Below are 16344 nucleotides of genomic sequence, written 5' to 3' on the forward strand. Positions count from 1 at the left end.
GGTAAGGCTAAACGATTAAAGATAGATATATGCCGTCGCGGACTTTTTTATAGTAAATTTAATTGTCTACACTTTTTGTTCTATGAAATTTTCTGTGTCTAAATTGGTATTTGCAGCGTTTTCAATTATGTACGCGCGCCTATTATCAACATAAGAGTACGGTAACAAATCAATGAGTGCAAGTGGGAGAGTTCAGCGTATCTTTGTCCTACACATAAAACGCTCTGTAATAAGGAAGAGCAGTGACTGCCTTCGGCGGAAAGCGCGCATATAAATCCAAAGGTACTTTTCACGTTCATTTCGTAGCTCCATCTATCGCTCAAGGTACTTTTAGAGACCCACGCGAAAGTACAGGCTTAGACCTTTGACTTAAGACTTCTTCCTAATTTTATATTCAAATTTTAGGCTACTTGCATTAGAACGTGAAATACTTTGGCTTAACTGCATCTATTAATTTTTTATTTAATAATGGGGTTTTTAGGATTCCGGAGGAAATACATATACAACGAGCATAATTATACAAGTTATAGATGTACCAGATCGCCCTCCTGTATGGACATCAATTTTCTCGTATATAACAATACCGGAAAAAGAACGTATGGTAAGAAACATCCCGAGTTCTAACTGTATTACCGTTTTAGTTATCTTTTTAAGCAACCGTTATAGATTCATTAATCTCATCCTTTGATTATTTATACTCCTTAATGAAAGGTTTTACAATATAGAAAAGATAACTGAAACTGTTATGTGAAAAATGTGTATGTATTACTTCTTAGACGGATAAAAAGACTTGTAAAGTATTATTTCATTTTCATCTTATACAGATGCGTAAAATTGTCAAACCCAGTAAATAGCTCTAGAGTTTTAAGAGATATCAGAATGACCTACACCCTGTATTTTATTTCAATTTTGCGTAAAACGCGTTATTGTAATGTACATTTAATTAACGTGATTTATTTATATAAAATTAAATTATACATGTTCAGAAGACACTAACTAAGGAGCAATTTTACTCAAATTAATAACACTTACAATCTGAGCGCGGATTTCACTGTTTATCACTTCGGCATCGAATGAATACTAAGCCTAATTACCAATACAATTTAATTTGCTAATAAAGCAAACAATATAAACGTTCTCGAAAAATCTAGAAGACATGAAAACGCTTATTGATCCTAAATGTGAAAGGGGCACATGGTACCAAGGAGTTTTAATGAAACATTAGTCTTCTGCTCTTTCTGCGTTTTTAGTGAAATAGGCGCGATCGTGATTTTTACAAGAAAACATCATAAAATTTCATTAGCGAAAGTACGATAGCTTAACCCTAAACGCCCTCTGTAACGATTATAAACTTATTTACTTTGCGCTTATGCTCCAATAGGGAATAGGGAATCCATACTCTACCGTATTCAGCGTGCCTAAAGGGACCATACCAATCTGACGCACTTTGTTTCAGTCGAAGACCGCGGTGGCCATCGATGGGGACGTAGCAATAGCAGCTGTTCTAAACTACAAAATAATTACACAAAGTAAGTTGGCTATTAGATAGCATTTTTGTTTAAACATACAAACTATTTAAATGTGCAATGCAATGTTCTTGTTTCCGTCAATATGAATGCGACGCACTGTATCACTTACGTAAAGTAAGCATTGCCTTGTCTATGTTTGTGTACAAGACAAATGCCCAATGTATGATCTTTATAATATTGAAGATAATATAGCTACGATGTGACAGTATGCCCACGTTTTCGAGATGTTGTATAATATGTCATCTGAAGAAAAAGAAAGAAAATATGACCCTTCAAAATATTGTAGATGATTTGCATACGCTTCCGAAGTGTTGCCCTGTATATTCAAGAAACCCTCTTTGATGCACATCGGATATCTAAAATGCGATTCTCTTTCACATATTAAAGATGTAACATACCGGGTGAATATTCCCAAATCGAACATAGTGAATTAACATGGGAAATAGTTATTTACATTGTTAGTGCGGGAACAGTTATTTTGCAGATGAGCGCGAAGTTTGGCGGCGCGAGTGCGCAAAGCGCACGAGCGACGCATATCGCTCGAATACAGCAAATACTGTTCACGCACGTAACGTGTATTCTATTTTTTGCACGAATTAGTTAAATGGAAATTCAAATCATTTCCGCGAGATTTTTGCGACATTATAATTCTTTTGAAAAAATCAAGTCCTCTATGCCGATAAAGTAGAAATCTAGAAATTTAAAATGTCAATTTATTGTTCAAAACTTCTGGTTTCGATAATCTTTTTGTGCATTTTCACATAAAAATTGTCTTCTGATGAGAACTTGATAAACTGCACACCCCCAGAGGTTCGTGCTACTGCATGTTGCAGCAGTTAGCAGCTTACTACCTGCAAAATCGGCGGCCAGATATGAAAAAGCCATATAATCACGAACTTATAAATTAAGATGGACTGCTAATACTGAATTGACAAATGACACCTACATGGGGGCAGCCATGGTACAATAAGACAAGGTATGCCTATGCGTGACGTCATTGGGATAACTGGGCTATATCGTTCAATAAAGTAAAGGGGTTTTGTGTAGTCCTACCAGTTAATAAAAGTCTATCCCCGTTACGGATGTGATAAGATTTGTTCAATCCATGTCAAATGCGTCAAGTTTCTCACATTAAACTTACAAAGTATCAATTATTGCATGTTATCGCAATACAAATATTTAAAGTTACAATAAAATATGTAAGTAAAAAAAGTAAAAATTATATTAGCGTTTTCAAATAAGGACGATACCTCTAGCGGCAATAAAAAAACTTAAAAGGCTGATTAAATTTCTGAAATAAGTAGATTAAGTGGTACGTTTAGCTTCTCTATTGCCTGATATTTATTTCTAAATGCATTCCGAGATGCAGTGTGACTATGCAACTAATAAATACAGTTTAAAAAGGCATATGTTAATGCACACAAGAATTCCAGGTTTGTGCAATGTGCATTGTGTGATTTTACAATCAATTATAAATCCAGTTTCAAAACCCACTTTTTGTTGAAGCAGAAAACTTACAGAGATGCAAAACGAGACATAAAATGTGCCTATAGTATAATTATAATTATAATTATTATAATTATAATTATGCACACATGAATAGAAAATGCGCGTAGCCAATGTAACTTTGTAACCAATATTAATTAAGAAACACTTTGGAGCACATCCTATTACACATGACACTTCCGAGGATTGCCACCAAAGTTATTTATCCATCATTATTACACACTAATTGAGTAATTGCAATGGCACTTCTAATTCAAGTATGAAGCGTATGTCATTTTCAAACTTGGCGGTGATTCTTGTGACGTCATTGGAATAAAAACGTCATCTCCGTTTAGTTATAGGCATACCTTGTCTTATTGTACCATGGGGGCAGCCATGATGTGCACTCACTTGGCGCGAAATTCAAATCAACTAATAAACAAGCATTAACCTCACGTTTTCTAAATAAATTACTGTGACACCTGACACATATCATTTTCCAAGGCTGCAATAGTCTCAAAACTTGAGCACTAGGAGAATTCCCCTAGAAAATAACTAAAAGGGTCACATCATGGCCGCACCCATGCTAGAGTTATTTCTACCTCTATGCAACTGTTTGATCAGCAGTCCATCTTAATTTATAAGTTCGTGCATATAATGCTTTCATGGAATGGTGTAAAGCTAATAAGGTCAAAAATTACACGAAAAACTGTTTATTGGCTTATTTTCAAAACATTAGTGACTACAAGGTCATTATGGTCAATACACGGCATGTTCAAATTGCGCCTTGACATTAAATATAATGTGGATATTTTAAAAGCTACTCCCAAAGGGATTGTTGGCTAATAAAGGTGCCGATTTTTTTCTCTGTCAAAAGGTATATAGTGGATTTAGATCTTCGGCATTTACGGAAGGTTATGTTCTCCAACAAGATACAGGTAGCACAAACTTTAATTTCTGCGACAGGCCCATGCGGTGGATCCCACATAACTACATCATTCCTACGAAGTTTCGAATCGGTGTTTGAGTAATACAGTTAGTAATGAAAGTAACCCTGGAGTTTCTGGTATTTCAATTGAGCCTTCCACTAATTGCAAAATCACTGCAAATGTTTATAACAATAATTAAATTATTGTAGGAATAAGTACTTATTTGCTACTTTGTTTATTAAATCATTTACTGTTAGTCAGGGAGACATTTCTGAAAAAGGCTCTCTAAATCAAGTCTAACGGCGTTTTGTGCTACAAACTGGCTACAGGCGGTTTTAGACTAATTTCGACCCCGCTGAAAACGATGCGCCATGTTGCCAGACCTGATTTTGGCATTTAACCCCTTCAATCCAAGAGGGCGATTGAAATTGCCGCTTTTCGGTTATTTCGAGCCCCCAAGGTAGGTACGTCATTGAACATTTTGGGTATACTTTACGGGTAGAAATAGAATAACATCTAGTACACACGACGACACCGTTTAGGCACACTTTCGTATAAATAATAGGGGCCTAAATGCAAACATGTCGCTTAAAAACGTCAAAAATGCAAAAATGCGTCATGTTTCATCTTGTTTTCTTTTTGATCTGTTTTCAACGCCCGATATTTATTTCTATGGTAAACTTAACATTTAAGTATGTACCTAGACACCTCCAACAGCGCCATATGCCTGGTGCCTAAATACCAATAACTCTTGGCTTGGCAGTCGAAACTGTTTAGAATATTGAACACTAATATTATGCAAAATGATATTATGCAAACTGTAAAACGGTTTAACGAATGAGAAAGTTGCAGTTTAACTTTGTGACTTCCTCCATATCAGGGAAAACAATAATATTAAAAGTCATCGTCCGGGCCGTTACCTATCGCTTTTAATGTCAGATAAAATAATGTTACTTTCGCTGCCATTGTAGTAATTTGCACTACAACCGCACCTCTGATTGCATGGAAGAGGTTCTCCATCTTCGTCAAGTGTCCACCGACACTTGTAGGGTCTTGTTTTGCAGCCTCCCCTGCAGCCACAAGACACGAAGAGAACGTACGCACGAGAATGGATTCAAGTGACATCAAAATTGGCTTCATTGCATCATTCTGGATTCGCCATCCACACTCCGTTGCAGAAGTAAGGCGCCGCGAATCTTCACAGGCGGTGTTCAAATAACTGACTAAAAATAAGTAGCAATTTCACCCTTTCCTTGGGTCACGTCATCAATCTTTGTCAAAGCATCGTTTCCTCCAAACAGCTGGGATAAAAACGGACCATGGCAACTGCCTCGCTAATGCTGGTCTCAGGTCTGGCGTTAAGAGGTACCATTTGTACTGTATCTTACAGATTTCAAGTAACTCAGTGCAACGTGAACAAGCTCCGAAAAAAGAGAGTATATGGTGGCGGGTAAAACGCAAAAATCATTTCCATAAAGATTTTCATTTTGCATAATATTAGTGTTCAATATTCTAAACAGTTCCGACTGCCAAAAGTTACGTTTTAAACAAATCAAAGAAAACTTGGGAAGTATGTTTTCATATATTTTTACTTACCCATATTGCCCGCATATTACGCCGCCAAAAAACCAACTTGGCTTCTACGACAAAAAAACGACTTTTTCCCTGTTTTTGGACTTTCCAGGCGCCATATTGGTATTTAGGCTCCTGGCATATGGCGCTGCGGGAGATCCCCACATATTAGAAGAAATATTGGATGCCGGCACCAGGCCAGCAAGAAAAAAAAGGACGAAAAGTGACGAATTTTGCATTTTTAACGTTTTTAAGCGTCATTTTGGCACTTAATATGCATACCAAAGTGTACTTAAACGGTGTCGTCGGGTGTACCAGATGTTATTCTACGCGTAAAGTACCCAAAACGTTCAGCGGCGTGCCTTAGGGGATCGAAATAAGAATAACCGAAAAACGGCAATTTCGGCCGCCATCTTGGATTTGGGGGCTTAAATACCAAAATGGGGTTTGGCAACAGGCCGCATCGTTTTCAGCGGGGTCGAATTAGTCTAGGACCGCCTGTTGCCAGTTTGTATCACAAAACGCCGTTAGACATCACTTTTCAGAAATGTCTCCGTGACTATGTTGTGAATTGCCATTGGTTACCCTTTTTCTTTTCAATTACAAGATTTATACAAAGACGAGTACATTAAAAGCACAACACACGTATGATGGCGATGTCCTTGACCATATTTTAGTTACAATTAGCAGTCCATGTACTATATGGTCTAAGTTTAAGGGTTAGACCAAAGAGTACCGTTACTCTTTGGTTAGACTTAGTTAACTAGATGTGCAAAACTTATAATAGATGGCAACACGTGGATCAAGTGAAATTTTTAAAGCTTATTTTTAGCGCATTTCCACAAAAATAAAAAAAAATGCGCTATTGTGGCCACTTTGTCCGTCCGTCCGTCCGTCCGCTAACTTTGCGACGCTACTAGTTTTTTATCTTAAGAGCTATTGTTCTACTTTTTTCGCTATTTGGTTCGTTATGGTGTCGAGTCTTGTACCAAGGAAGGAATTTTTCTGTACCGCTTACAAAAAAAGTTATTGTAAAAAAAACAAAAAACCGTTTTTTACATGTTCCATAATTTTTCACTTTTGCCGTTTATTAACGATCCTAGAGATCGTTTATAATTTTGCATTGCTATCTGTCGCCTGCCGGTTGATCTCTCCGTCTGTTCCTTTGTCTGTCTGTCCATCTATCTGTCCGTGTGAACGATAACTTTGTTTAGAAATGTTCGATCGCTTTTACATCTCCGTTAGTTATGAAATGAATTGCATGAAATTCAATATGGGCATAGCTTTAGCCATATAATACGCAATGCCAAAAGTTGAATCGAATCGATTCAAAATTCACAGTGCCATTTTCGCATCTCGACCATTTGTAAACCGAATTGCAAACTTTTTTACTTATAAAAGTATTTGAATGAAATTTGATACATAGGCACTTGGGATAAAGGAAAATCAAACGCAATTTCAAAATTTGGTTTTGCGCATGCGCAGTGCCAACTTTTTTATTTATGGAAGAATTTAAACGAAATTTGATACATAGGCACTTGGAATAAAGGAAAATCAAACGCCAATTTCAAAATTTGGTTTTGCGCATGCGCAGTGCCAACTTTTTTATTTATGGAAGAATTTAAACGAAATTTGATACATAGGCACTTGGGATAAAGGAAAATCAAACGCCAATTTCAAAATTTGGTTTTGCGCATGCGCAGTGCCAACTTTTTTATTTATGGAAGAATTTAAACGAAATTTGATACATAGGCACTTGGGATAAAGGAAAATCAAACGCCAATTTCAAAATTTGGTTTTGCGCATGCGCAGTGCCAACTTTTTTATTTATGGAAGAATTTCAACGAAATTTGATACATAGGCACTTGGAATAAAGGAAAATCAAACGCCAATTTCAAAATTTGGTTTTGCGCATGCGCAGTGCCAACTTTTTTATTTATGGAAGAATTTAAACGAAATTTGATACATAGGCACTTGGGATAAAGGAAAATCAAACGCCAATTTCAAAATTTGGTTTTGCGCATGCGCAGTGCCAACTTTTTTATTTATGGAAGAATTTAAACGAAATTTGATACATAGGCACTTGGGATAAAGGAAAATCAAACGCCAATTTCAAAATTTGGTTTTGCGCATGCGCAGTGCCAACTTTTTTATTTATGGAAGAATTTAAACGAAATTTGATACATAGGCACTTGGGATAAAGGAAAATCAAACGTCAGTTTCAAAATTTTATTTTGCGCATGCGCAGTGCCAACTTTTTTTATCTATGGAACTATTTAAGTGAAATGTGATACTTAGGCGCTTGGAACAAAGGAAAATCTAACATTAGTTTTAAAATTTAGGTTTGCGCATGCGCAGTTCCAACTTTCTTATTTACAAAAGCATTGAAATGAAATTCTTCTCACTGAAATTGAAGTAGCACGTCAACAATGGATTGCCCATGTGCAACGCTATCTTTCATATTTGTGGGCGGATTTTTACGATTTTAACAGAAGTTGCATCTTACAAATGGGAAATGAATGCAAGTGGAAATGCGCTTTATGTAAATCGTTTACGATTACTTTTTAACTTGTTTCTTTTGTAGTACAGGGAACGATGTAAAGGGTATTTATATTTTCTTTTTTACTTTTCCATCATATTACTTATTAGTTTATGATCCGCACTAAATAGATAATTTTGTTGAATTTTTAGGCACTAGTGCGCGAAAGTAGATAGTCAATTGTAAAATTGACGTTCCCGTCGTTCATGTTTATTGGGAAAACACGATTTAGAATGAAGGAGTGCAAAAAAGGTTTCTTGTAGATTCTTGCTCCCCGTGTTAACTTAGAGGGTTTATAATGACACCTATCGAAAGAAGATTTTTTTCCTCGTCTAATGATATACGAATTAGTTCATTTTCAGGTGTATTTCTCACTATTTTATCAAAAATTCGGCAATAAATCCACTTACCAAAATCATGTTAAGCCATGACTAGTAAGACAAAAAGCAGATTCAAACGTCGAAATCAATATCAGTTTATGACAACTGGCATTAATTTTTTTGTAAAATGTGGTTCACTGAGGAAAAAGTATTTATATAATAAACAACGTTTACAGCGGAAATATTTACTCTAATAGTACGAGATATTTGTTTTCCGTGCATTTTAATGAGCCGAATGAGCGTGTTAGTGGGTTCATATGTAATCACCACTAAACAAAAATAAAAAAAGAAACGAATCTAACTTTTCTTTATTGTACGGAATAAATTGCCAATGTTTATCTGGCGAAAGCAACGGTGTTCTCCCCTTAAAACTATACCGCTGATGGTTTTCATCCCGGCAAAAGGAATGACAAAAAATCGTCCGGCACCTGCTTTGTCGGGGTGGCGTGATTTGTATTAATTACATGTCAAAGTCATTGGTCACGCCCGACCAGCTGGTCGAGGGTTGTTAGTTCTGTGGGTTAATGTCGCCACAAGCGTCCCATTCCGATTTCCGTCTGTGTGTGAAAACCTATCTCATTCTTTAGGAAATTCCATGGCTTAACATGATTTTGCTAATTGGATTTACTTATTGCCGAATTTTGGATAAAATAATGAGAAATACACCTAAAAATAAACTAATTCGTATATCGGTATATCATTAGATGAAAAAAAAAACCTTCTTTTGATTGGTGTCATTATAAACCCTTAATAGTTAACATGGGGATCAACGATCTGCAAAAACGTTTTTCCCATGTTAATTGCCTATGTTCGGTTTTAAAATATTCACCCGGTATACTATAATAAAGGAAAATGCTAAAAATAAAATATCTGGACCAGAGTTGTGCACAATTGATACTTTCCTACGTTGCTACGTTTTTTGTTACGAACATCGAAGATTAAAACGAGTAATTCGTATCTCCTGTGTTCTGTGCGTTCAAAATAAATCTGAAAACTTATAGATTTTTTTCTTGGGGCCAAAAATATTGCTGTAGAATTTTTTTGGAATTTTTAATAAAGAAAATTACTCGGAAAATTATATTCTTTATTCTCACGTTGGAGAACATATTTGATTTTATGGTCTCCTTTTCCACTCATTCAGTATGTAGCCTGTTAAATGAACCATAGGAAAGCATTATTAGAGGCTTAGTTCGAATTTTAGGTAAACAATTAATGTCACTATACAGGGTGTTACACGACCGTTCGAAAAAAAAAAATCGGGTTGTAGAGGGCATCAAAACAAGCACTTTTTCCAAATAAACCGAGGGTCCAACGTGTTTCGTTTGGGAGCCACCCCCCAAAGAGTGTTGAAATCTGCATTTCTTCTTTAATTTTTTTCTCAGCAACCATAAGAGTTACAAAGTCGGGTGGCATGTCTTTGAATAGGTTTTTGGGTATGCTCTTTCCGATTTTGCAATTTTTTTTTCAAAATTCCTACCCCTAAAGGGCGCACCCCTAAACTAGGGTGCAAAAAAATTCTGATTTCGACGAAATTTGGTATCTGGGGTTTTTTAACATGAAAATCACGAATCTGAAATTAGTTTTTGAAAATTCGAAAAAAAAAGTTCCACTGCAATTCTTGGCGGGACAACGAAAATAGAGATAATTCCACGAAATTTGTTGTGTACATACTAAACGAGTTAAGGAACAAAACTGTCGAACAGTTTTTTTAAATAACTTTTCAAACAAAAGTTATACTCATTTGAATGTTGGTCCTTCGGGTCGCGAAGTGTCCCAAGCCTACTAGTAAGCCATAAACCAATGTGTTGGTTGACAATGTCGCAAAAACAAAAGATTAACGGTTTGAGTCGATATTTTGTTATTTGGAATTAATTCGGTCATTAAATGATTAAAAAAATTCGATGTATCGATTAAAACACCTACCAAGGTATCTTAAAGCGCTGATCGATTGTTTATTATCTAAATAAGGTAGGGGAAATTTGTCCTTAAAAGGAGCGTGTTCTATTGGAAGTTATTTTTCAACCTAAGATTATGAAAATTTTTGATCATAGTGAAAAAGTATCATACGGAAAGTGATTTGACAATTTTTCCGATTAAATGATTAATTCGATGTATCGATTAAAACACCTACCAAGGTATCTTAAAGCGCTGATCGATTGTTTATTATCTAAATAAGGTAGGGGAAATTTGTCCTTAAAAGGAGCGTGTTCTATTGGAAGTTATTTTTCAACCTAAGATTATGAAAATTTTTGATCATAGTGAAAAAGTATCATACGGAAAGTGATTTGACTTTTTCCCCTACCTTATTTAGATAATAAATAATCGATCAGCGCTTTAAGATACCTTGGTAGGTGTTTTAATCGATACATCGAATTTTTTTATCATTTAATGACCGAATTAATTCCAAATAACAAAATATCGACTCAAACCGTTAATCTTTTGTTTTTGCGACATTGTCAACCAACACATGCGAAATTATGGCTTACTAGTAGGCTTGGGGCACTTCGCGACCCGAAGGACCAACATTCAAATGAGTATAACTTTTGTTTGAAAAGTTATTTTAAAAAACTGTTCGACAGTTTTGTTCCTTAACTCGTTTAGTATGTACACAACAAATTTCGTGGAATTATCTCTATTTTCGTTGTCCCGCCAAGAATTGCAGTGGAACTTTTTTTTCGAATTTTCAAAAACTAATTTCAGATTCGTGATTTTCATGTTAAAAACCCCCCAGATACCAAATTTCGTCGAAATCAGAATTTTTTTTTGCACCCTAGTTTAGGGGTGCGCCCTTTAGGGGTAGGAATTTTGAAAAAAAATTTGCAAAATCGGAAAGAGCATACCCAAAAACCTATTCAAAGACATGCCACCCGACTTTGTAACTCTTATGGTTGCTGAGAAAAAAATTAAAGAAGAAATGCAGATTTCAACACTCTTTGGGGGGCGGCTCCCAAACGAAACACGTTGGACCCTCGGTTTATTTGGAAAAAGTGCTTGTTTTGATGCCCTCTACAACCCGATTTTTTTTTTCGAACGGTCGTGTAACACCCTGTATAAATTGATCACGCATACAAAACTAGTTCTAATCGAAGTGCGAATATCATAAGTTGGTTTATAATTGTTAATGTTTTATTTTGTTAATATGTACCTACTAAGATATTTATGTTTAATGCTTTAAAATAAATATTTTCTTGAACAATTAAAATAATGTAGTACGAGCTGTTTTATGTCCATCAAGGCATAATAAGTGATTAAAATTAGAAATTTTGTAGGGCACGACCTGTTTAAGGTGGAAAAAGATACTGGTGAAGTTATTATCGGACCTATAGACAGAGATGATGAAAAACAAGAAATATTTAATTTCACTATAAGAGCTTACGAAAAAGACGATGCAACATCATACGTGGAACAAAGCGTTACAGTGAATGTACAAGATAAAAACGATCATTATCCGAATATTACTGTTACAAAAGATTCCGTTTCTATTAATGAAAGTTCTATATCTACTCTGGATACACAAATAGAAATAAACGATCTAGATCTGGTAAGTACATTGCTCAGAAAACTGCATTCTTGTTTCTCAGAAAGTAGTTAGCCAATTGTAATAGCCCTAATTAATTCAGCTGTTATTTCTTTATCATATCGCAAGTCGCGAAGAGAAGAATCTAGTCAATGAAGTTACAGTGAGTTTTTTTTAAATGCGAACATAGGAGTTTGCATGCAATGTTTTCCCTATGTTCGATTTTAAACAAAAACACATCAATCTATGAGGTGTGCGCGGTTCACATTCCCAAATCGCGCAACTTGTGTGACTATGAACAGCAACTCTAATAGTCTTTATGATGAAGAGCATTCGGTAAGATTTTTTTAAAGAAGTCATGTGAGGCCATGGCAACTTTAGGATACATTTTTCTTAAATTTACGATAACTTGACCTCACAGGCCACGCACTGACACCACAACTCATTGTAAACCAACCTTCAATTATTTGTAGGTCATGTACACCTGGTATTCTACTAATTTGATCTATTCAATACATAAATGAAGAAAATAAGAAAGTAAATAACGAAAACAATTACAATAAATGTTCGAAGTGTCCTCCTTGACATTCTAAGCAATAACCTAACCGATTTCGTAATTAAACTGGATGGCGGTATTTTTAAAAATGTGACAGCTGTCAATTCTATCTACTACTCATTTGAACTACTCAATAGATTGATGTGTTTTTTTTTAATCGAACATAGGGAAATTACGTACAGTACGACACATACAGTGAGTTTTTTTTAAAATGCGAACATTGGAGTTTGCATGCAATGTAATTTCCCTATGTTCGATTTAAAAAAAAACACATCAATCTATGCGGTGTGCGCGGTTCACATTCCCACCAGCAAAACGCGCAACTTGTGTGACTATGAACAGCAGCTTTATAGTCTTGATGATGAAGAGCCCTCGGTAAGATTTTTTTAAAGAAGCCATGTGAGGCCATAGCAACTTTCAGATACATTTTTCTTAAACTTACAATAACTTGACCTCACAGGGTACGCGCTGATACCACAACTCATTGTGAACCAACCTTCAATTATTTGTAGGTCACGGGCACCTGGTAATCTGGCATTCTACTAATTTGATCTATTCAATACATAAATGAAGAAAATAAGAAAATAAATAACGAAAACCACTACAATAAATGTTCGAAGTGTCATTTTAAGCAATAACTTAACCGATTTCGTAATTAAATTGGACGGCGGTATTTTTAAAAATGTGACAGCTGTTAATTGTATCTACTACTCATTTGAACTACTCAATAGATTGATGTGTTTTTTTTAAAAATCGAACATAGGGAAATTACATTGCATGCAAACTCCTATGTTCGCATTTAAAAAAATTCACTGTATGTTGCGTTGCTCATTTTTGTATAATAAATGATAAATAGACCACACATTTGATTCCATTACCTCAAAAATGTTTACAATGTAAATTAATTTTAGGGGAAGCATGCCACTTACAAGGTTTCACTGACGCCAACTAAATTTAGTGATGCTTTTCGAATTGTACCGCCTACGGGTTATCAAAAGGCATCCTTCTTTATTTCAGTTGTAAATAGTGAGCCACTTGATTACGAAGACCCGGAATGGAGGAAATTCGATTTAGAGGTTAGTGGAAATTATTAAAACACAAGTAAAGTTTAATTTCAATTTTGCGCTTGCGAATACACACTAAACAATACATACGTGCCTTTACACATTTTTTTGAGTTTTTGACCCAGCGGCAAAGAGACGGGATATGACGATGTGTTAAGATGTCGAGACTTCTCACCTTTTATTTGTGAATATCGGAATATTCTATTCTGACACTCCGCATTTAGGTATACTGTCCACTCAATTGACACCTTGAAGGAAAATCATGGCTAACAACAATGACTTGACCCCTAAACAAATCTGAAATTTATTGCGTTTTGTAGATACAATTATGCGTTTTATACTTCCGCTTCTGGAAATCGCGTTATTTACCAAAACTGCAGAAAAAGTAAACAAAGAAAAACATTTTTTTCTATTTCGGTGTCACAATGATGATTTTCGCCCGAAAACAGTTGTATAAAGACAGTGATTATAGTCGTTTTTTTTGGTAACTCATCTCTTAAGTTGGCAGTTACTAGTTAGTACAAGTAGGTACTTCGTTGGGTACTTCCATGTTTGAACTTCAAAATGTCAGTCTTACTACGCTGCCAACCTAAAACTTAACGGCATAAAAAGTGTTCCCAACATAAAACATGTTAGTTCTAATGTTCCCTATAGTTTCTGATAATGATTTTTTTAATTAAATTAAAGCACCGAAATAGAAAAAATAGTATGAAAAACGCGTGTTACAATGCTTTATTGTAATACTCCTATCTTGCGGACACTCGTGGCTACGCTTCGCGTCGCCACTCGTGCCACAAGATAGTCGTATTACAATAGGTCGCATTGTAACACTTGTCTTTCAATATACTATTGTATCCTTTAGTCCCAAATCATTCGTGATACAATTGTACGAACGACAAAGAAGTTTCTCGCGTGGCGAATTTTGCCCTGCGCGGATAATTAATGCGCGATCTTGTAGGGCTTGTTAAATCTACATTAATACCAGATAGGGCATTATATACGCATAATTGGAGGCGCATATCATTCTAGTTTAAGATACCGAAAGAACTATAATGATATCGTTCCTAGAAAAAGAAATATGATGGTGTAAAGATAGAACACGGATTTACTATCGTCGTTTTATCTCCAAAGACTTTAAACCTTAAAATTAATTATTTCCAGTATTTCTAAAAATTAACAAACACTATAATTTAACTGAGTAGATATACAATGCAGATCCTGGCTCACTTCAAGGTCGCTCGCCACCTGGTGGTGACCTTAGAAAGTGAGTTAGTCACGCGGCCGTGACTTTGGGAAGTAGGTCAAGGTGAAAGTTAAGTGTCATCCCATTAATTTCCGCGGTCATCCGAGGTCATTTACCCATTAATTTTCAAGGTCATCCGAGGCCATCGACTCCATTGAATTTCAAGGTCATCCGAGGTCATTGATTCCATTAATTTTCATGGTCATCCGAGGGCATTGGCCCCTTTAATTTTTAAGGTCATTCGAAGTCGTTGACCTCATTAATTCTCAAGGTCATCCGATGCCTCAAATTACATTTCCAATGTCGTCAGAGATCATTGACTCCATAAATGTTCAAGGTCATCCGAGGACATTGACCTCGCTTTTTTGTTAACAAATTACATTTTCAAGGACATCCGTAGTAATTGGCCCCCATAAAATATTAAGACCATACGATGTCGTTGGCCCCGTTTTGTTGTGATATCAAATTACATTTTCAAGGTTATCCGAGGTCATTGCCCCAATAAATTTTCAATTTCATTCGAGGGCATTGGCCCCATTGTATGTAGTGTCAAATTACCCGTTTAATGTGGTGTCAGATTTTTAAGGTCACAGGGCAATACCCTCTTTTTGTGGTGGGCAATTACATTCTCCAGGTAACCCATGGTCAATGAACCCATTTTTTTGTATATCAAATAGCATTTTCAAGAGTATAGGTCAAAATCATCATGTTTTGCGGTCTCAAAGTACATATTAGAGGTAATCAAAAGGCAAAGACTTCTTTACGTGGTGTCTAATTATATTCTCCAGGGGCGGCTACTACTAAGGGCCGCATGGCCGCGGGCCCCTCCTGAAAAAATCACAGAAAACAGAAAAAAGAATTTGTTTATGCGGCCGGCGTTGCCATGACAACAGACAGTAGCATGCGCACTGCACTACTTTCAGTCTGTTCATTTAGATTAGCCTTTGGCCGCACATCTTTAGCGGCTGGAACTCAGCAGTGCCCGGTGTTATACGTTGATTTGTATCGAGTTTTCACATGAACGAGATTGAGATTGCCTACAAAATAACGTAGTACGAGTGTATGAGTGTCCAGTTTGTTACCGGTCCTGATATTCGACTTTCTGTTTTTATGACTATACTTACCTACCATATATTTTTTTCTTTTTATTTTATTTTGTGAATGTACGGCTCGAGGTACGGCTTGTATAAGAAATAAACTCGGTTTATACCTACAATTACACCTGTAATTGTTGCCATACTGGTCGTTATATCGAAAAAATTCGTATTATGAACGTCTATATTTTTGTATAAAATAATTTTTAATTGAAATTCAGAAGTGCCAGGAAAACGCGTGACCTTGAAAATTTTAAAAAAATTTCCCTGCGGCGCAAAGTGGTCTCAACCCCCTCCTTCAGCCATCGCCGCATTTGATAATGCATACAAATATATCTTCGCGCCCCCATACTCAAAGTGCACGAGCCGCCACTGATATTCTCACGGTCATCCAAGACATAGAGTAAATAATATAAAGAGATTCCATGTTGTATAA

The 16344-nt window shown here is 35.9% G+C and overlaps 1 protein-coding gene across 1 annotated transcript in view; it reads left to right on the top strand.

Annotated features, from left to right (window-relative positions):
- Positions 1–481: 481 nt before the first annotated feature.
- The window catches only part of LOC116177895 (protein dachsous-like), a gene marked incomplete at its 5' end in the record, with an annotated part of 59675 nt that continues 43812 nt past the window's right edge, over positions 482–16344 (top strand). Inside the window, 4 exon segments of the mRNA XM_031497061.1 lie at positions 482–601; positions 1457–1529; positions 11704–11975; positions 13419–13583. Coding sequence (XP_031352921.1) covers positions 482–601; positions 1457–1529; positions 11704–11975; positions 13419–13583 — 630 coding nt within the window.

This window comes from Photinus pyralis, unplaced genomic scaffold, assembly GCF_008802855.1.
Source record: "Photinus pyralis isolate 1611_PpyrPB1 unplaced genomic scaffold, Ppyr1.3 Ppyr1.4_LG8, whole genome shotgun sequence".
Classification (NCBI taxonomy): domain Eukaryota; kingdom Metazoa; phylum Arthropoda; class Insecta; order Coleoptera; family Lampyridae; genus Photinus; species Photinus pyralis.